Below are 22,306 nucleotides of genomic sequence, written 5' to 3'. Positions count from 1 at the left end.
GCATTGCAAAATAATTCACTACAGGATTCTTTTGCATTCAAGACCTTTGGTTTAATAAGCTGATCTGGGCATAAAGTCAGAGTCACCCACAGCAAAATAAGTAACATCCTCAAAAGTCTTCAAAGTCAAGTTCCCTAGGTACCCACCCAGCCCATTTTCCTGATCAGAAGTGCTCATCTTTCACCAAGGAGGACAGAGGAGACTGCTCAGCTCCAGTAGACAGACTCATCCCCAAAACTCTCGGCCACCTCTGCAAAACCTTCCCAGTCTGGGAATCTCCTGCTTGGTGCACAAGAAAGGAAAAGCAGATGCCAAAGATGGGAGCAAGATTCTACTTGCCTTGACTTTCAGCTTCCCTGGATCACTCCAAGGGTGAGTGTGCTGCTTTGCCCCAGCTAAGAGATATCTGGGCCTAGCATTTTCTAACATAGGGTGTCCACCATAAGCACTGGAAAGTTCTCAGAGTTTCATGACCTGGAAGTAAGGCTGTTCTCTCAGTCTGCACATACTTCTCCAACATCTGAAACAAACAGAATTCCCCAATGTCACTATCAAATCCTGCGTTAACACTGCCGCATAGCCTCTGAGCAAGTTGTAAGGTATAACCTGCTGCTCACCTCCTCGAACCCAAAAACCTCAGGTCTTGTGACTTCTGAGCCTGGATCATAGGATTCGCCCTGTCCAGCTACCACCAGCCAAATGCCTGCCCCCACCAAAACTTGAAGACAAACTACAAAGAAGCCTCATGAATTTTTCACAAGATTCGCCTAATAGCGGCTGAGTAGAGCTGAGAAAGCCACATCTGAGTGCCTGTGTCAGCAGCCTGCAAAGAGTTAACCCATTAGGCCACATCCTGGTGAGCTCATCCCTGCCCGAGCTTGCTCAGTGGCTGGGATTCTCAGCACACTGACTTCTGCATGTGGCCAGGGTGGCTTTCTCCGGCTGGGATGAAGGACTTGAGCAGAAACTCATTGCCGGCTTCCTCCCTGCATGAGCACCAACTGAGTCCCAGGTCCACCATCCTCCCCTGGGACATCGAAGACAGTAAGTAAAGAAGGGAACATTCCCCTCTGCCCTTCCTTCTGGCTCCCTAGATGAAGGAGCTGGTTTGAACTTTGTTTTAGAGAATGATAAGTCTTTGAACTGGAGTTGGATGGCAAATGTGGATGACTGGGAAGGGATGAAGCCAGGAGGCTGGAGGGTACTGTCTGCAAATGTCCTGGCAGACAATGATGAGCTGAATGGGGGTGAGGGGAGGCTTTTGCCATGCACCTTGAAGAAGGCAATGTGTGCACAGAGGGTCTCTTCACCTTGCTGGTATAATACCCAGTCTTCTACTTTTGGAAGCCATCAGAAGAAAGCAGCGCCAGGGACTCTCTGCCCAAGCCTAAGTGGAGGCAGGAGCAAAAACATCAGGCAGTGAGTGCAAGGCCATCCGCAGACCTTGAATAACAGGGACAAACCTCAGACCTCTGGCCTGTCTTCTGGGGATCCCATATCCAACCTCAGCAGCTACAGATTCCTTTTTCCTGCAGGTGTGGCCATCATCCAGTGCAGGTGCCAGGAAAACAAGGTGGCGCACACTGAATCAGACAGACTGCATCTCAGAAAGAGGACTGGCATACAAAGACATGAACAAAGACACGGCTGAGTCAGTTCATGCAGATGTGCTGTAGGGACCCTGCCTTTCAGTAAAGCCCAATATGGTCACACATTACCATTCCCGCCCCTCCTCCCAAGCTGTTTTTCTATCCTGTCACCCTGCAGGACCCAGGTGATGGCTGTGGTACACTCCAGATGACTGTGACTTTAGGGGAAGTTCCCTTCTCAGGAGTGTGAGCTGGATACAGGCAGTGGACATGGCATGGTGATAGCAGAAGCATATGCTGAAACTCTCTAGCCTCCACTTTATCAGCACAGTCACAGGGCCCCACTCACCTTATCAGAGGAGTAGATGGTCACCAACAAAGACCCTAGGGTTGGGCACTGACCAGCTGAAGCTGGGTGGGGTGCTAGTGGAGACTGGAGTGGGGAAGAGCCTCCACTTCTCACCCATGTTAGGTCCTCTTCAGGAATAATAAATCACCCTATTCCACACATTTCTTCTGTGGCCTGCCTTCCCTTCTCCTACCATTCTGTTCTTACTGGCCCAGTCACCATTCTGTGAGGTCATCTGTGTCCTCTCCTCTGTGTTTGGTCCTAGCAATTCCCAGAATAGCCCAGCTCCTATCGGAACTGTCTAGGTGGAGGGGCCCAGGGAGGAGAAACTTGGGAAGAGCCAGATAACTCCAGGCCCAAGTGCAACAGCACAGTGGGGCCCCTTATAATGTTAGGGTTGCTAGACGTGTTATAGGATGCTTGATTCAATTTGAATTGCCAATAAACAAACGCATTTTTTGGTATACAGATGTCCCATGTTGGAACATTCTTATACTTAAAAAATATCAATTGTTGATTTAAAATTCAAGTTCAGCTGGTCACCTTATAATTACATCTTCTAAATCTGAAAACCCTGTTAATATCGACCATGTTTCAGCATGTTTAAAGGAGGGTTGCACCAGGGATGGGCTGGGGGAGTGAGTTCTAAGGCAAAGATGAGAAGCTATAAAAGTGATAGGATACTAGGAAGAAAAGTAATGAAAAAAATAAAAAGAAAGACATATTCAACCTTGAGAACGCATAGGACAGTACATAAAAGATCAGAATTTGGAATCAGGCAGCTCAGAGCCTCAGTTTCCTTATCTGTAAAATGAAAATGATACTAACAGTACAGCTCTCATAGTGCTATGAGGATTCAAAGAGATGCTCTAGGTGAAGCAAACAGCATGTACCAGTCACTTTATGCTCAATCAATAAGATGACAATGATGGTGACTTTGTGGCTGCTCTGCCACAGGCCTCTTGCTGCCCCACTGGGTCTGGCTCAGGCTCCTCCAACTCAGCCTCCATATCCTCAGCAGCTCCATCACACAGCCCCAGGCCTGCTCAGCCCTCACCCAAGCATCCATCATCACAGTTCTATTCACTGCATATGTCAGGGCTCAAGCATCCTCCTCACTCACTCTTCCCTTTTGGTTTGAAAAGAAAACCAAAACTACTCCCAAAGAGGGGCAGGATAGACTTGAACTTGTCTGGAGTCAGACAGGCTCCCAAATTCACATTCCAATCTTGTCTCTCTACTCACCTGTGGGTAACTTTGGGTAAATCACTTAAACTTCACTGATCCTCAGTTTCCTCATCTGGAAAATGGGGTGATAACTGACCTTCCATGATTCATTGAGAGGATTTAATGAGGCAATGCAGACATAGCACTTAGCCTGGTCCCCAGCACATACTGAAAGTTGGCTACATGGCAGTTATTATTATTGTATGATGTCACCTCTGCTGTGGAGAAGCAGGAGCTCAGCTCCCTGGAGATTGGTAAGAACTTCAGCCAGCAGAAGGCAACCAGTTTTGGTGAGGTGAGCAGTGACTTAGAGACCAAGGAAGGGCAGGAAAGAGATGCTGGGCAGTGTGCCCCACCTTGCTGTTCACAACTTCCTCTTGTGCCCTTCTGGAAGCTGTTCCCATCTTACCACCTTGCTCTAAGAGCAAAGGGGATGGTTTACAACTGTCAGGTGGGAAGGAGCAGGACCAGTGATCTGGCAGAAGACAATGAGACAGGTTTTAACCTTCTATAGCCCCAATCAGAGACTGGAAAGAAAGCAAATTAGTAGGGTAAACACTGCTTTGTAAGTCACCTGCAAAAGCCTGTCCTTCCTCTACCCACCACAACTCTTCTATTTAGTCACCTATTTAGCAAATGTTCCCCAAGCCATTGACTCACCACACATGCTGAGGGTACAGGAAGTTGAGGGAGACCCAGCCACAGTTTCTGAAGGACTCTGGAAGGGAGCAAAGAGCTTGCACAACTTCAGCACAGCACATATTCAGTCATCTTCAGGGCAATAATCCACCTATTTCACTCACAACCACTGCCCCATTAAGCAGTGCATTTCCAGCTCTCAGGAATCTGTTAAAGGAAAACATGTTCAGCCACATTATCTGCATTATGTCACTATTGCACACCAGCCGGCAGATCCTCAGCAAATCCCAAACCATAGGTTGGGAGATGAATCCATGAATGTGTGAGAAAAGGCCAATAATGTCCCAGCCAGTTCTCTCCCCTCTCATTGCAACATCTCTTCACCCCCCATCAACTCACACTCAGGTATCAGGTGTCAGAGGAACTGACTGGAAGGTGCATTCTAGCCATCCTAGAGGGTCCCTTGAGTGGCTTCCAGTTACTTTCTCCCTACCCCATTCCCACTTCCACTGGTCCATGCTTTGTCACTTAATTAGCTCCTAGCTAGCTCTAGAATGTCATGTAAATGGAAGCATATAATATATGTGATCTTTTAATAATTGATTTCTACCTAGCATGTTTGTGAGACTCATCCACGCTGCTGTATATGGCAGAAGTGAATTCGTTTTTAATACTTTGCAGCATTCTTTTGAGTGGGTGCATACCCATTTATCTTTCTTCTGTTGGTGAACATTTGGTTATTTCCTTCCTTCCTTCCTTTTCCCCCCTCTCCCTCCCTCCCTCCTTCCTTTCTTTCTTTCTCTTTCTTTCCTTTTTTTGCTAGTTTGAATAAAATTTCTATGAATATTACTGAACAAGACTTTCTGTGAACATATATTTTCATTTCTCTTGGGCAAATGAATACTTAATGGTACAATTGTAGGTCAAAGGGTAAATATGTGTATAACTTCATAAGAAACTACCAATTTTATGTGTCTACTAGCAGTGCAAGAGAGCTGCACTAGAGTCTACATTCTCACCAACATGCAGTATTGTGAGAGTTTTGAATTTTATCCATTCTAGTGAATGTGTGGGAATATCTCATTGCAGTTTAATTTGCATTTCCTGATCAGTATCAATTTCAAGCACTGTTCCACAGGCTTCCTGTTTGTTGGTTATCTTGTAATGGGTCTGTTTGAATATCTTGCCCATTTTTAATTGGATTTTTTATTTTTTTTATTAATCAACTGTAGAATTAAAAAGATTTACATATCTTGAAATACTTTCTCCCATTCCAGATTCTGCCTATTTATTTCCTTAACAATGTCTTTTAATGAGCAGCCGTTTTCAATTTTGATGAAATCTAATTTATTGACTTTTTTTTTCTTTCTCTGTCCTAAGAAATCTTTGCCTACCTCCAGGTGACAAGGACATGATATTCTCTTCTGTTTTCTCCAAGAGCTTTATGGTTTTAGCATTTATATTTTGGTTAGGTCTGGGATTCGTCTTCAATTACTTTTTGTTGGTGGTACAAAGTGAGCTAAGTGTCACTGTTTTTTTCATATCAATATCCACATAAGCCAGCACCATTTGTTGAAAGGACTTTCTTTTCCCCACTGAATTCCCTTGGTGCATTTGTTGAAAGTCAATTGGATTTCCTACCCTTCCCTCTTGTCTTTTCTCACTTGGTATCTCTATCCTGACCACATATTCACTTAAGCCATGAATAAACTCTTTCTTCAAACCAGGGCATGGGGCCCAAGTTACAGTGAGAAGTGTCACCATTGTGGGATTCTGGGCACCTCAGGTGGAACCCCAGGCCCTCCCACATTCATGTCAAAGCCAAGAGAGCTATGAGTCACCTTCACTGAGACCCTGATGCTGGAGCAAATCCAGTCTTTGAGAGTTTAATCCAACAAAGAGGGAGGGTAGTTTGGATCCTTGCAGAGGGACTGAGAGATCACCCGTCTACCAGGGGATGTCTATGATTCATTCCTTCAGAAATGAACTTTTCCCATCTTTCCTCATGATTCTGACATATTTGAACAACACGAAGACACAGGTACCTCTGGCTATGGGTTCTCTCGGACCACACATATATTCTCATCACTATAGATACTCTGTTGTCAGAATTGGGCTAAATTTAGGAATGCTGCACCCTTTGGGGCACAAGCTTACATTAAAACTAAAATGTTGGGACACCAAAAGTCAGGAACTAGTAAAAAAAAAAAAAAAGGTACACCTTCCCCTTTATTCTTTGTAAAATGCAGGAGTTCTGCCTTCTGCCTGGGGATGAGAAAATTTCTTGATTCAAGAAAAAGCAGGGCCCCAGAACACATAGGAGGCACCTGTTACCAGAGAGGCAGCCACACCTCTGTCATTCCACACCTGGGAGAGGGTCTCCGGATGACCTTTTGTTGATTTCCATAGTTGATGTGAAAGTCAATGACAATCTTCTTACTACAGTGGAAAAGTAACTGATTTCCGTTAACAGAAATACTACTAGCCCTCATTCCATGTTCAGTGATGGATGGTTTAAGAAATGATCCACATACCCTTATGAAATCTTCCTTAAGAACAATGGTCTGTCTACTGAGTCTATCTGTTTCTCAGGCAAAAAAAAAAAATAGTAATAATCCCCTCACAGTGATGTGAGGCTCTAGGGATTTTTCCATAATTCCCCTGTACCACTGATCCTACTCCTTCCTCCTAGTTATTTCCTCCACATCTTCTGGACCCCAAAGTCCATCAGAGACAAACTCCCGCATGTCCTCAACCTCTCTGTGATCATTTATTCCTCCCTTTGACTTGAATTAAGTGTGGGACTCCTCTAACAATGCATCTGTGCCATGCATGTCCCTTCCCCCAAAGCCTCACCAGGAAGGGGCCATTCATTCCCTCAGTCAGTCAAGCAGCATCCTCCTGCTTCCCTAGTGCATTTCTGGTCTTGTTTCTCCCCCTTGTATAAAAATCTGTGCTCCTTTGAGAATTCTAGTATGTCTTTTCATAGAGTTGCCAGATGTAGCAGATAAAAGTCACCCAATTAAATTTGAGTTTCAGAAGAAAAAATAAGCACTTTCATAGTACAAGTGCCCCATGCAATATTGGGACAGTCTTGTGCTAAAAAATTGTTTGTTCAAATTTAACCGAGAGTCCTCTATTTTATCTGGCAACACTATCCCCATTCTATCATCTCTGTTAACTATGATAATCCAGCTAAACTCTAATTTTTTCCTGAGGACTTTGCATTTGGGCTGTCTTCCTTCGAATTACATCCTGCGGTCTCTACCTTCCTACTTAATAACCTCTAACCTGTGCACCTCCTTCCATCTTCTTGGCTACAACCAAACACCAAACACCTGACTCTCACCTGAACTCCACAAGAGCCTGTAATTTGTTCTCTGTCCTTCTCCATCTAGGCTTCCTTTACCTGTTCTCCATCCTGCAGTCAAAGTGATTTAGCTACTGTGAAAATGAGGTTGCATCTCTCCTCTTACCTTCACTGCTTTCCATCGCCACTCTTTACCTTGCCCCCAGTATTTTATATCAGGGGCTGGAGAACATTTTCTGTTAAAGACCCGATGGAAAATATTTTAGGTTTTGCAGGTCCTGTAGTCCCTGTTGAACCAACTGGAATTCTAATGCAAAAGAAGCAATAGATAATACATAAGTAAGCTTAGCTGTGTCCTAAAAATTACTTATTTAGGATGCCAAAAGTTAAACTTTATTTTGTAATGTACTGCACAATATTATTATTGTGATTTCTTCAGCCATTTAAAAGGCCATTCTTGACTTGCAGGCATACAGAAACAGGAGGTAAGCCACAGCTGGCTGACCCCTGGTCACTATGATCTGGCCTTGCTTCTGTTTCCAAGCTTATCTTTCTGGCACTCCCCTGAGTCAACACTCAATAAGCACAATGGCCTACAGCAAAGTCCAGTTCCTTGCAGTGCACCTGAAAAGTTGTAGTGTCTCGAGTCCTTCAGTCTTTCTCCTTACTAACCTTTACCTAAATCCTGGTAGTCCTTTAGCCTTCCTCCATAAGTCATTCTCCCAGGAGCTTTTCTGAAGATCCTCAAGACTGGGTTCACAGCTTTATCTGGGCTTCCATAGTGCTCCATGCTTAGCATTATTGCTGCTGTCATCGTTGATATGGGAAATGTCTGTTTCCCATCCGTCTTTCCCCACTTGCCTGTAAGCTCCAGACATCTGCCTCTGTGTCATCTTCATTTTGAGCTATCCAGTACCCAGATCTATGTTTCCAGATAAAGAACTTGAATAAATACTTTCAGTTGTCAATAAAGTTTTTAAATATCCTCATCACAAAGAAATAATAAATGTTTATGGTGAAGGATATGCTCTGGATATTACTCTGATTTGATTTGGCACCTGTGGGACCTCCCCTCAGATACCAAAATCTGAGGATACACAAATCCCTTATATTAAATGGCATATTTGCTTAAAACCTATGCATACCCTCCCATATATTTTAAATCATCTGTAGATTAATTGTAATACTTAAAATTACATGAATGCTATGTAAATATTTGTAATATGCTATTTTTATATTTGTTACATGCTATCTTTAGGGAATAATGAAAGAAAAAAAGCCTGTATATGTGCAACAGAGGAAATTTTTTTCCAAATATTTTTGACCCAAAGTTGAATGAATCTGTAGATGCAGTGAGCCGACTTTATAGGCCAAAATATTGCATTGTAATGTGTAAATAAGTATAGCTATTATGTGTTAATCAAAAATTTTAATGCCTTCAATTAAATGAGTAGATTAAAATTATAGTGCAGCCCTAGAAAAATCTGCTCAACAGAAATTAGAAACCACCTTTGCTATGTCTATTCCTTTTAGAGACTTTCCCTAAAGTCTCCTTCTTAGCATGGAGGGCATATGCAGTTGATTTGATGTGAAGACCAGGAACTATCTAGGTAAAGCCAAGCTAGCTGGAAGACAGGAATCCACAGACTTCGAGGGATGGACCTGTTTGTGGGAAAAGGTTCTAGAAAGGGAAAGAGGTTGTTATTCAAACTGGGGCTAAAATTCATCCTGCTTATGTTCAAACTTTCCTCTTTATTCCAAATATCTTTGAAAAAAAAGTGGTTTGTTTTTATTAGAATTCAAAGAAAAGAACATATTGCATTTAGCTGGAACTTTCAATTTTCTAGGTTTAAGCATTTTATGGACATACAATGCACACAGAGAAAATGGTCATGACACAAGTGCACCCCTCCACAAGTACACACCTATGGAATCAATGCCCGATCAGAAACAAGAACACTGCTAGCACCCCAAAAGTCCCCAATGTGCTCCCTTCCAGTGACTAACCCAAAATAGCCCCTATCCTGACCTCTCCTAGCATAGATCAGTTTGCATGTTTTTGAATTTATGTAAATGGAATCACACAGCATAAATTCTTTTTGCATCTGGCTTCTGTTTGTGAGATTTCTCTGTGGATTTCCTTCTCACTGCAGTGTATTTTCAGGCCAGTGCTTTTTCGTGGCCTCAGCCTGCAGCCTGCCATCCCTGATGGCTATCTAAATAAGGATCCATTTACTAAGCCAGCTGCCTGACACTCCAAACTTGTCCTCTAGAGAGGAAGGACCCACCTGCGCTGGCCCCTCTCTCATTGCTGCTCTGACGGTCAAAAGACATTCAAATTTGTGGTTAGATCAAGAGGCTCCAGCCTTCCCCCAGACTGAGACCCAGCCTCTCTTCAGTCCTCAGTCCATGTCCACCTCTGGATTGATGGAGACCGTCCACCTCTGGATTGATGGGGACCTTAAAAGAAGAGGAATTAATTCATTTTTAAGGGCTGCCATAAAACAATGACCACAAACTTAGTGATTTTAAACAGCAGAAGTTTATTCTCTCACATCTATAGACCAGAAGTCCAAAATCAGGATGTTAGCAGGGTTAGTTCCTTTTGGAGGATAAATCTATTCCATGCTTCTCTCTCAGATTCCAGGGGCATTCTTGGCTTATAGAGGCATATCTTGCATGTCTGCCTTCTTCTCACACAGTCCCCCGCTTTGTGTGTCTAATTTCCCTCTCCTGTCTCTTAGAATTCCAGTCACTGGATTTAGCGCTCACCTAATCCAAGGTGATCTCTTCCCCAGCTCCTTCTTAATTCTATCTGTAATGACCCCTATTACAAACAAAGTCACATTCTGAGGTTCTGTGTAGACATGTCTTTTGGGGAGCATACTTCAACACACTACAGCAAGTAAGATTCCCTGAGGACACAGAGCAAACCCCAGTATCTTAATTGAGATGTGAAAGGGTGGTTTTTCTCACTGAACCAGCTACCCAAGTCACCTCAAGCCCCCTCAGAGCTGTAGCATCAGGACTAAGACCCTCAAGCACCTGCTAAGCCCCAGGCTGTAAGCCAGGTGCCACAGGGAAGGAAGATGAGAAAACCCAGCTTCTATCCTGCTCTGAGGCAGTTTGCAGGTAAGGGAAGGAAAGGCTGGCATGGGACAATGTTCTCTACTGAGAGCATTTAGCCATTTCTGGAGACATTTCTAAACTGTCATGAGTGGATGTGTGTGGGCACCACTGGCATCTAATAGGTAGAGGCCAGGGATGCTGTTAAACATCACAAAATCCTATACAGCCCCATGGCCATGAACCCAAACCACTGTTGAGAAACCCCAGTATAAAGGGGGGAAAACCAGAATCTTACTATGACTTTAACAAAATGCTGTAAAACTCACACAATCCCCTGAATTGGTGATTTTATGGAAACCTGAATGCTCAGAATTCCAGTTGATTCCCTCTAAGCCTACCTAAAATAGCTTTAGAAGTCACCTAACCCAAATCTTTCACTTCCCAGATAAAAAAACAGGGATCCAGTCAAGCATGGTAATACAAGCCTACAGCACTTGGAAGGTTGAGGCAGAAGGATCAAGAATTTAAGGACAACTGGGCACCAGTGGGTCAGCCTATAATCTTAGCTACTTGGGAGGCTGAGATCAGGAGAATCGAGGTTTGAGGCCAGCCCACATAGAAAGACTCTATCTTGAAAGATAAAGGTGAGGGGAGGGAGGAAAGAAAGAAAGAAAGAAAGAAGGAAGGAAGGAAGGAAGGAAGAATGAAAATAATAGCAACCTGGACTATTCCTTGAACACTATAGCATGTCGAACAGTAGAGTAGTGTTTTCTGGAATTTGACAGTCACAACAATCCTATGAAGTAGATAATTTGTCATCCCTATTTTATATGTGGGGCTATTAAAGGTCTGGAAGCTTAAGCAAACGCCCAAGGCCCCACTCATAAGTGGCAGTTGGTTTCAATCAAACAATGGCCCCTCAGGTGCCAAAGAACTGGATCCTTGTATGTTTAGTGACTTACTAGGCCTGTGAATGACCTAATTCTTCAAAGCACAGTGTTTCATCCACCGCCTACCACCTGCCTCCTTCTGTTTGCATTGCTCCTTGCCTCCAGCCTGGTCACGGTTAAACAGAAAACAGGTGAGGAGAAGGGAAGAAAGGAGGGAGAGAAGAAAGAGAGAAGACTGGGTAATCCTCATCTTCATTTGGAGAGAGGGAAGGGCTTCTCTTTCAGCCACTGTTTAGAAATGCATACCTCCTGCCTATTCCCTACCAAGATCTACCCTTCCTCCCAAGGCAGTTAACTAAATTAGAATAAATAAGAATGGCTCCTACTCCTTGGTATTTCATGGACCATTGCAGTCTAGATAGACAGAGATAGAGAGAGGTAGACGAGGTAAATGATTGATAAGTAGATCGATAGATAGATATCTACATAGCCTCATGGAGTGGTCAAATTTTTCTTGCCAAGTACAGCTACTAATAAAAACCAACGATCATCTTCCATCATGGGCATTTAAAATCATAAAGTGAAGAACATTCCAGTGTCAGAAAAAGAAGAAAGTACTTAATCTTTCTTTTAATCAATAAAAGTTGCTTACTGAGGCCAATAGGAAAAGGGGACCAGGACCTAGAGAAAAGGTTAGATCAAAAAGACCCCAAACTCTTAAGTTGATACAAGAAAGAGTAGGAAATACTCTGGAGTTAGTAGGTATAGGTAAGAACTTTCTCAATGAAACCCCAGCAGCACAGCAACTAAGAGATAGCATAGATAAATGGGACCTCATAAAACTAAAAAGCTTCTGTTCATCAAAAGAAATGGTCTCTAAACTGAAGAGAACACCCACAGAGTGGGAGAAAATATTTGCCAATTATACATCAGACAAAGGACTGATAACCAGAATATATAGGGAACTTAAAAAACTAAATTCTCCCAAAACTAATGAACCAATAAAGAAATGGGCATGTGAACTAAACAGAACTTTCTCAAAAGAAGAAATTCAAATGGCCAGAAAACACATGAAAAAATGCTCACCATCTCTAGCAATAAAGGAAATGCAAATTAAAACCACGCTAAGATTCCACCTCACCCCTGTTAGAATAGCCATCATCAGCACCACCAACAACAGGTGTTGGTGAGGATGCGGGGAAAAAGGAACCCTCTTACACTGTTGGTGGGAATGTAGACTAGTACAACCAATCTGGAAAAAAATTTGGAGGCTACTTAAAAAGCTGGACATCGATCTACCATTTGATCCAGCAATACCACTCTTGGGGATATACCCAAAAGACTGTTACTCCAGAGGCACCTGCACATCCATGTTTATTGCGGCACTATTCACAATAGCCAAGTTATGGAAACAGCCAAGATGCCCCACCACTGACGAATGGATTAAGAAAATGTGGTATCTATACACAATGGAATTCTATGCAGCCATGAAGAAGAATGAAATGTTATCATTCGCTGGTAAATGGATGGAATTGGAGAACATCATTCTGAGTGAGGTTAGCCTGGCCCAAAAGACCAAAAATCGTATGTTCTCCCTCATATGTGGACATTAGATCAAGGGCAAACACAACAATGGGATTGGACTATGAGCACATGATAAAAGCGAGAGCACACAAGGGAGGGGTGAGGATAGGTAAGACACCTAAAAAACTAGCTAGCATTTGTTGCCCTTAATGCAGAGAAACTAAAGCAGATACCTTAAAGCAACTGAGGCCAATAGGAAAAGGGGACCAGGTACTAGAGAAAAGGTTAGATCAAAAAGAATTAACCTAGAAGGTAACACCCATGCACAGGAAATCAATGTGAGTCAATGCCCTGTATAGCTATCTTTATCTCAACCAGCAAAACCCCTTGTTCCTTCCTATTATTGCTTATACTCTCTCTACAACAAAATTAGAGATAAGGGCAAAATAGTTTCTGCTGGGTATTGAGGGGGGGAGCGGGAGGGGGTGGAGTGGGTGGTAAGGGAGGGGGTGGGGGCAGGGGGGAGAAATAAACCAAGCCTTGTATGCACATATGAATAATAAAAGAAAAATGAAAAAAAAAAAAAAGAATTAACCTAGAAGGTAACACACACACACAGGAAATCAATGTGAGTCAATGCCCTGTATAGCTATCCTTATCTCAACCAGCAGAAACCCTTGTTCCTTCCTATTATTGCTTATACTCTCTCTACAACAAAATTAGAAATAAGGGCAAAATAGTTTCTGCTGGGTATTGAGGGGGTGGGGGGGAAAGGGAGGGGGCGGAGTGGGTGGTAAGGGAGGGGGTGGGGGCAGGGGGGAGAAATGACCCAAGCCTTGTATGCACATATGAATAATAAAATTAAAAAATAAATAAATAAATAAATAAAAGTTGCTTAAATTGGATAAATGTGAAATTAAATGAAGACTTTCCAATAGTATTCTTATTTCCCACCTTGTGCAGTAGCTCAATGTCAGGGAATTATGAATCTAAGTCCTCCCATATCCAGCAAAAGGTTACCTTAGAACAGGATGAATCCCCAAAGTAAAAAAATTCAACATTCTTGTAGTTAAGAAACCCTCAAGACCCATCTAGACCAGCTGTGATGTAGCCAAGAGCCCTGAGTTCCAAGACCTTGATCTGAATCCCAACACAGATTCAAGTTGGGCCAGAGTGCAAGGAGGTAAAGGGATAGACCAAGTTCCCACATCTTACTGGCTTCATTCTCCCCCCTTGTAAAATGAGGTGAAATTAATAACCTCCTTCCAGGGATAAAGAAAAGGTGTTAGATGCTCCCAGCATGCCTAGGGAGTTCTGCCTCCCTCTCAGAATCCAGGAGTCATCCCCCAACCCATATCCACCCCATCCCCTCCGTGGGGTCCCTGCCTCCAGTTGGCACTTCCTACTCAGGAGGTCCCCTCACACCAAAACAGCAGTTCCCCCCCCAAGCCCAGTTCTCTTCCCAGGCACAACTGAGAACCACTGCATCCCAACTTCTCTACCACAGCCAGCCTCTCCAACATAGGGGCATGGCAAAAATATCTGCTCTGAGTCTTCATCACAAAGTTCAAGGAGAGGAGGGGAATCCTGTTGAAAATGATCAAACCTGTGACACCAGGCTGCCATAAGCCACACAAGGTTTCCTAACATACTGACATCCCTTCCCTGCCCCCAGCTCAGAATTTTAAATGATGGCTTAACTTATGCAAAACCAGCATAAGTTCCGAGAGGAAGGAAACATCTGTGTGCCTATGGTTACAAATACCCCCCCTCACATGAGTGTCTGAATGTGAGTACTTCAATTCTGAAGGCACTGGAATTTTACATTATTTCTATTTCCTCCTGTCAGCTGCTTCTTCTACAAAGTAGGAGCTTTGGGAATTACTTGGGGATGATGGGAAACTAACCCAGTGAATGGGACTGAGCTCTAATTGGTGGCATAGGAGAGGTTGGAGGGACTAGATTGAAACTAACATTGAAGAAAGTAGTGAAGTAGAAAAACTTCCAGTAAACAAGTGCCCTAGTCAAAAGGAAGGAGTCGCTCCCCGAGAGCCACCAGCTCCAGACATTCTCTCCTTTATCCCAAGCTATCTTTTATTCCCGTGCTGGTAATTATGTCTTTCAAAAATGCTTGCCTCCTTCACATTTGGGTCTGGCTCAAGCCCTCAAGCCAGCACCCTATTTGGGATCCATTGTGACTGTGAGGAATAGTCTACCTTTCCCAATAAACTTTTTGCTGCAGAAAAAAAAAATCTCTTGACTCCCATCCCAAGAAGGAGTATTTGTGAATACTGACATGAGCAGGGCCTGAGCCTGTCATGGGAGAAGCCCCTAGCTCCTACCAGGAGAAACTGGGCTTACATAGTAAAGCAGATCCTGTGTTTGTCCCATTGGATGGGAAGGAGGGAGGGAAGAAGGCTGGGAGGGTGTTCATTCACTTACTCATTCAATTAAAGATATGCAGAATCTCGTGGGTGTGAAGCACTGTGCTAGACACTATGGGAACAGCTCAGAGATGAATCAGGGCAGTGATATGGGGGAAAGTTCCAGGAAAAGGATCTGGTCCGCTCAGCCTTTCTTTCCTCCCAAGCCAAACTTGTCCACAGGAAAGTCAGTCCTGTGTAATTTCCTTACTGTGGATGCTTAAGCATGCACTTAAACCCACATTTCCATTTATGGAATCAAAGTCATCAATCCCATGTTAAAGGGATTTGAGAAAACTGCTCTGGTGGAGAAGTTTTGGGCAGGCAAGTGGTGATTCTCAGCAGCTCTGAATTGCTCCACACAGGTGACCATCTATATCTTCTGAGTGGGGACCAGGAGAGGAGAGAGCCTGGGTAACTAAGAGGTATGCACACAGCTCTAGATGAAAAGTTGGAAGAGGCAGTTGAGTTAGACTCCATGCCTTTACAGGCTTAAGAATGGTACATTAGTTCATTTTCTGTTACTATAATGAAATACCTGAATCAGGCTACTTTATAGAGAAGAGAGATTTATTGAGTTCAGTTTGGGAAGTTCAAGAGCTCACATCTGCTGGTGCCCTTCTAACTGGCAAAGTCTCAATGTGGTGCATGACATCCTATGGTTTGAGACAGGGAGTACATGGGTATGTTTGTTTGACCTTTCTTCATTTTCTGATAAAGCCACCAGGATTCGATCACAGGGGCTCCACCCCTTATCTAATCCTAATCCCTGCCAAAGGCTCCTTCTCTAAACCCCAGAGTGGGATTAAGTTCCCTCCCTCTTAATATTTCACAGTGGAGATTCAATCTGAGCCAGTGAACCCTGGGGTGGGGGGAACATAGCCAAACCATAACCAAACTAAAGCATCTGGGAAAGTGGAAATCTGCTTATGGAAAGTAGGGAAGGGAGGCATTTAGATATTAGAAGATCACATTCGCAATTGAGCTGAAAAAGCAAATGAAATCCCAGGCTGCACCAAGCTGTTCTCCCCAGCGTGTAACAGCCTGCATTTTCAGAGCAAGAGAAAACCCAAGCTCTGGCAATTTCCTTTCTGCGTTCCTAAACAAGTTCACTTCACTTCTCTGAGCCTTAGCTTTCTGATCTGTAAAGCAGGACGGGCTGTTGGGAGGCTTCCATTTGATTGTGATAGTCACATACACAAACACTCATGTATAAAGCATCACTCTTTCAATAGGTAAACGATGCTGTTTTCATGGAGTACTTGTGATCTGCTGGGCATTCATCCAATGCAGTATAGGCCGTAACTCCTTTGACCATTTGGAAAACTCTATGAGACACAGAGAAATCTAAAAAACTCTCAAGATCACACAACTGAAGAGTGGTAGAGTCTGAAAACAAAATGCCACTCAATAAACTATAGCTTGTATTTATTTGTTTTAAAAATAGCACTGCTGTTCCCTGGTTTAAATATTAAAAGCAGTTGATAAGAGTGACATAATATTTACCTCTCACAAGAAGAAAAAACATCCCAACTTGGACAGTTTCTTATTTATGTAGTATTCCTTTTAGCTTTAGCCCAAATATATTATACTACCCTTCACTGAGAGCCAGGCTGGAGATGGATGCCAGGTACAGGAAGGTTATATGAGGATTCCTCTGGCCTCATCTTTGTTTTTGCTTCCAGAACTAGGTACCCAGTTTTGAGTAGCCATGACGATGGAGGTACTCCCCAAAGCCCTGGAGGTGGACGAGAGGTGTCCAGAATCCAAAGACCTGCTGCCCAGCCAGACTGCCAGTTCCCTGTGCATCAGCTCCAGAAGCGAGTCTGTCTGGACCACCACCCCCAGGAGCAACTGGGAAATCTACCATAAGCCCATCATCATCATGTCTGTGGGCAGCGCCACCCTGCTTTTTGGCGTGGCCATCACCTGCTTGGCCTATGTCTTGGACCTGACTAAAGAGACCATTGAGGCCCTCAAGATGATAGGACCTGCCTTCCTGTCCTTAGGACTCATGACTCTGGTGTGTGGGTTAGTGTGGGTACCCATCATCAAAAAGAAACAGAAGCAGAGGCAGAAGTCAAGTTTCTTCCAGAGCCTCAAGTTCTTCCTCCTGAATCGCTGATAGTGGCTTGACCAGGAGAAGGAAATCTGATGACCTACATCCAACATCCCCACCTCCTCCACGGGACACCACAAAACAGATCCAGGCAAATGTCTTCTTGGCCCTATGAGAGCTCTGGGCTCCCCTCATGCAGCCTAGGAGTGTCGCCAGCTGTTCTCTCCTGGTCTTTCTTACACTGCTGATGTCTCTCTTGTATTCTCTGGTTGCTCTTATCCCCAGCTCCTGCACACAGACATCATTCATTCCACTCTATCTGCCAAGTACAGTGCATGCTGGGAAATTCCTTGGGAGTGGGCTATGTTCCAAAGAAAAGCTCATGTTTATGTCCATATATATATATATATATATATATGAGTCCCTGAGCTGGATTCCACATTTGCATCCTTCTGGAACCAAAACTGACCAATGGAGGTTTTTTGCAGAAGAGGAGGGAAAGCTGAGTTCTGACCCATTGAATTTGACAGCCCCAACTCCCTTAGTTGGTCAGACATTGACTTGTATTTCAAGAGACTGGACAATTCACAAGTATCAAACATTCCAAAAACTGAACAGTGGGGCTGGCAGAGTGGCTCAAGTGGTAGAGTGCCTGACTAGCAATCATGAAGCCCTGGGTTCAAACCCCAGTACTACTAAAAACTGAAGAGCAAAGAGAGGTCGGGGAAAAATACTGTCTAGGATGGCAGATCCCACTGAGCACATAGCTCTGGAAGTTAGCCAGCCGATTATTTATATCAGTGGCTACGGGGTGTCACGGTTTTCCCTTGACCTGCTAAGCCCCTTCTCACTGACTGTCTTCACTTTGGCAATTAGCCAAGAACAAATGCATGTTGTCTCAACTTCCTCTTTCCATCTATCCCTTCCTCTACCCCAGTTTCTAGAATAGCAAAATGGAAAGCTACAGAGGGATTCTGTATAACCATTCTCCCCTTCATCTCCATCAAGTCCAAAACTGAGATCAAATGTCACATCTGAATGGTCCATAGGTTTCTAGAGATGGGATTCCCTTTAGAAAATCCCAACCTCTGATATCCCTTCCCCTGCCTATCAAATAAGCAAATGTTAAGTGTTAATTAAGTGCCCTGCTCTAGGCTAGGCCCTGTCATGGGAAAGCCTGACCCAATCCTTGCTCTCATCTTATTTCCCAAGCTGATTGGCAATTAGAATATCCTGTGCTAAATTCTTGGAATGTTTGTGGGAATATGGGAGGTACCTAACCCAAACTTGAGGGAGGATAGGGAGAGTGCTAGAGACCAGGTCATCCAAGCTGAGAACAAAAGGAAAGACACAAGATAGCAAAGATGGGAAAGAAGCATTCAAGGGAGCAGGAACTGCCTTGCACACCCAGAAGCTTGGGGGAGAGCATGATAAAATGATCCCTTCCCTAATTTTCCAGATGTTCTGTTCCATCCCCTCTCTTGGCATGCTTCCCACGTGTCTTATGTGCAGTTTCTCCTGGGGCAAACTGTGAACCTCCTGGGGTCTGTGGGAACTGAAGTGGGTTTCCAGAAGGCCCAACAAGCAGAAAGCACCCATGAGGTAAGTGCTCCCAAAACTTCCTGTAGCAACCAAGAGACCTTTAGGTGAAAGGCCAGGAGAGGTACCCATGAGAGAGTTCACCACACAGCCCTGGGCCAGGCCAGTTGCCCAGAGGAAAGCATGTGACATAGAGATGACTGAAGAAGTCTGCACTCTAACCCCCCTTTGCTTGAGCAGATTCCCTTTACACTCCAGCCTTCCAGCTTCTATAATCACTATAGTAACCTATCTCCAACAGGCCTCCAGGTATCTTGATCCTTCTCAGTGGTTCCCCATGCAACGTCAGAATCCATTCTTGATCCCACTGCATTGTGGGAAATTCATGGGACCTTTGCCTCCCTACATGAGGAGCCAGTTTGAGGATGCCACTGCCTTTCAGACTCACCCCTGCACACAGGCAGGTCGGGACCAATCTAGGGGTTGTGACAAATGCTGCATCACTAATTAGAGATTTAGTGTCTCAAGAAACAGGGTTTGCAAATCTCTTTCCTTTCTTTGGATGTGAGCACAGGACGCAGGTTTAAGATGAGCCCTGCAATGCTGCCCTCACATTCTGCACTGCTTCCATAAGTGGGAGCATGCAGATGAGCTCCCGCTAGTTCACTTGGGATCCATACTCACCATGCCTGCTCTCATCAGCCTGTGGTCCGGGTGCTCCTGTGGGAAGAGGACCCTTGCAGATATCACCTTCAAGAATGGCTTAGTGGAAGGAAATGTGGGGACAACCATGACTCCAGAAGGTGTTCAAATACTGGACTCCTTTTGCACACTCCATTCCCTGCTCAATTTGAGTTCTCAGAAGAGAGAAATGCAGAAGAGACTACGAGGAAAGGTCCCCAGGCACCATTCTCTCCACATGGGAGGCAATGAGAAGGGTCACCCTAGGCAGGCCATCTTGGAGGCTTTTGCCAAAGACCATTCCCCATGGAAGCTTGAGGTGTGAGGGAGTGCAACCAGGTCAGACAGACAGCATGTTTGCAACACAGAGTCTCCTGCATTGACTCCTTTCAGGAGGACAGGACCAGCACCAGGTTTGCAGCTCACTGAATTGTCTTACTTACCCTCCTCCCATTAGTTATTCTGTTTTGGAGAATTTCATCTCCTCTAAAGCCTGAGTCAATATCATGTTGAATTGCATTCTATTTAACAGTGTCTGCTGTGTTTTCATTCTGTTCCATCAGGAATTCCAAGTCCATGTCCACTAATTCTCCCCTCCTCTAAAATGCTCCCACCCCATCACCATGTTCCCTTTCCCTCAAAATAATGCCTAGGAGAAAAGCGACAGTGTCAGTTTCATGCATGATTCCTTGGGTGCCTCATAGAAGATGGTGGCCTTAGTCTGAGATGCTGATGGAGCACAGAGACCAGGCCCTGGCTTTTTCCACAAGCCAAGTATTGAGACCAAAAAAGTGGCTTGGAATATAAGCCTTCCAGAGTGAGTTAGTGGTTCAGCTCCGGACAGGCTATAGATATCCCAGGTCCTGAAGAGAAGCTCCCAACACAAACCTAAGTAGAAAATTGCCCATCTGGGAAATTTCTCCACTCCCCACCCCAGAATCAGCCTGTTTTCTTTGAGGTTTCCTCTTGTGAAGACTTGTATATAGCTTCTGATACTCTGCCAACCCAGCTAGGAACTTGTGCAGTGCAGTCAGCTACCTGGATCTCCAAGGAGGACCTCTGTGTCTGAGGGACCATGCTCATTTCTCCTATGGCCTACCAATGTGGGTAGGTGGGATTACAGGCCAACCTCCCAATCTAGGTCTCCTACACCAAGGAGGAGAGTTCACCAAAGGTCACCCCCAGAGCAAGACCATCTCCCATTGACCTGAGGGGTCCTCTGGCCAAACCACTAAAGTAACGCAATAGGAGAAAAAAGAGTCATTGTTAATGGTCCCTCAGATAATCACATAGACTAAGTTGAGCTTATCTTCAATAAATGAAAAAGAGTCCATGTAAATCATGTCCTTCATTCTATGTGGCTGCATGGGAAGGGACCAAAAATGGGAGTGGGGAACATGGTTCTATTTTGGCAGCAGTCATATAGCTCACTCCCCTAGCCCCTGGGCCTTCCTTTTCTCTAATCTTTTCTTCAAACATGTTTCTGTATTCACCCCTTCTGAAGGGATGGCCTTCTTCTGAAGGAGAAGCCATTAGCCACCAAGCACCTTCCAACATCCCCTACCCACGCTATACATCACAACTGGTCCACAGTGACGCAGATGTGCACTCTGACCTCAGAAAGCAGTCAGGTTAGACCTGGAGGAGAGAGACAAGGGACTCATCAGTTATCATATGTGTGGCCAGGAAGGAGGAATCTCAGAGCATGGCACACAAGTCTATCTGGAATCTCCAGCCTTCTGAACAGAGCCATGCTAGGTTTTCACATAGGGACTGGGAGGGAAGAGCCTGGGGCAAGAGGAATGGGAGCTGCCTCTTGGTTAGTGGGGGAGTCTGGTCCCTAACACAATGTCCCTCTGACTATATTCCTGGTCTTTTCACTGCTTCTTCCAAAACCTGTCCATTGTAGCCTTAAGAGGTGTGGCAGAGGTGCTATGTTTGAAACATATGCTCAGGGGAGAAATGGCTCCCACACTTCCACCACCTAACTACACTTCTATCCTAAAAGCCAGTCATCAAAGAGACACTGGTATAGTCTGCCTTTTCCTGGAATGTTGGTCTCCCAAAAGACTATCCCCTGTCCCATCTCTTCCTCATTCTAACACTTCTCAGAATGATTCTTCCACGACAGGGGCTTTGGTTCTTCTCCACATGACGGTGTTTCCCCATACCATCCCCACACATACAAACACCCCATGGATCTGTGGTAGCTTCCTGTTGTGACTGTAAAAGAAACACCACAGATTTAGTAGCTTGTATAATTTATTTCTTACTGCTCTGGAGGTCAGAAGCCCAAAACAAATCTCAGGCTAAAAAGTATACTTCGGGCTGCATTCCTTCCACAGGATCCAGGGGAAATCCATTCCTTGCTTTTTTTTCTATCCTTTAGAAGCTACCTATAGGCCTCACTTTGTGGCTCCCTTCCATCTTCAAAGAGAGAGGCCTCATCCCATCTGGCTTCTTCTCCTATTTTATCACCTCTCCTGCTCTGACCTCCTGACTCTCTTTCCCTTATAAAGACTGTTACATTGGGCCTTATTTGGGGCCCAGGAGGTGAATCCAGAATAAACTCCTAATCTCAAAATCCTGACATTCACTCACTAAGGCTGCTGTGACTTCATTAACCGGCCAGGTGGCACAGCATAAATAACAGAAATGTGTCCTCCCACAGCTCTGGAGGCTGAAGTTTAGGATCAAGGTGTCAGCAGTTTGGACTCCTCTGAGGCTTCTCTCCTTGGCTTTCAGACACCATCTTCTCCATGTGTTCTCATAGGGTCTTTCCTCCGTGTAGGTCTGTATCCTAATATCATCTCCTTATAACAACACCAGTCAGATTTGATTAGGGTCACCTTCGTGACCTCCTTTTAACTGAATGACCTCTTTAGTAGAGACACAATTGAACCTATAACAACCCTGAGTTACATCTGCAAAGTCTTTTGTGCCATGTAAGGCAGTGTACTCACAAATTTCAGGGATTGGAATGTAGACATCTGTGGGTGGCCATTAT

The 22,306-nt window shown here is 44.4% G+C and overlaps 1 protein-coding gene across 1 annotated transcript; it reads left to right on the top strand.

The window, feature by feature from the left end:
• Nucleotides 1-427: 427 nt before the first annotated feature.
• Pirt (phosphoinositide interacting regulator of transient receptor potential channels) lies at nt 428-21,934 on the top strand. The gene is made up of 2 exons (XM_074046839.1): nt 428-1,044; nt 16,706-21,934. Exon 2 carries the CDS (start codon nt 16,732-16,734, stop codon nt 17,143-17,145), a length of 414 nt encoding a protein of 137 aa, XP_073902940.1. The 5' UTR covers nt 428-1,044; nt 16,706-16,731; the 3' UTR covers nt 17,146-21,934.
• The last annotated feature ends 372 nt before the right edge of the window (nt 21,935-22,306 follow it).

The sequence above is a fragment of the Castor canadensis genome, chromosome 11, assembly GCF_047511655.1.
Source record: "Castor canadensis chromosome 11, mCasCan1.hap1v2, whole genome shotgun sequence".
NCBI classification, from domain to species: Eukaryota; Metazoa; Chordata; class Mammalia; order Rodentia; family Castoridae; genus Castor; species Castor canadensis.
The sequence above is the reverse complement of the archived record's forward strand: the minus strand, read 5'-3'. Positions and strand labels throughout refer to the sequence as shown.

Coding starts and splice junctions, on each gene's coding strand:
- Pirt (XM_074046839.1), top strand. CDS start 16,732: ATGACGATGGAGGTACTCCCCAAAGCCCTGGAGGTGGACGAGAGGTGT.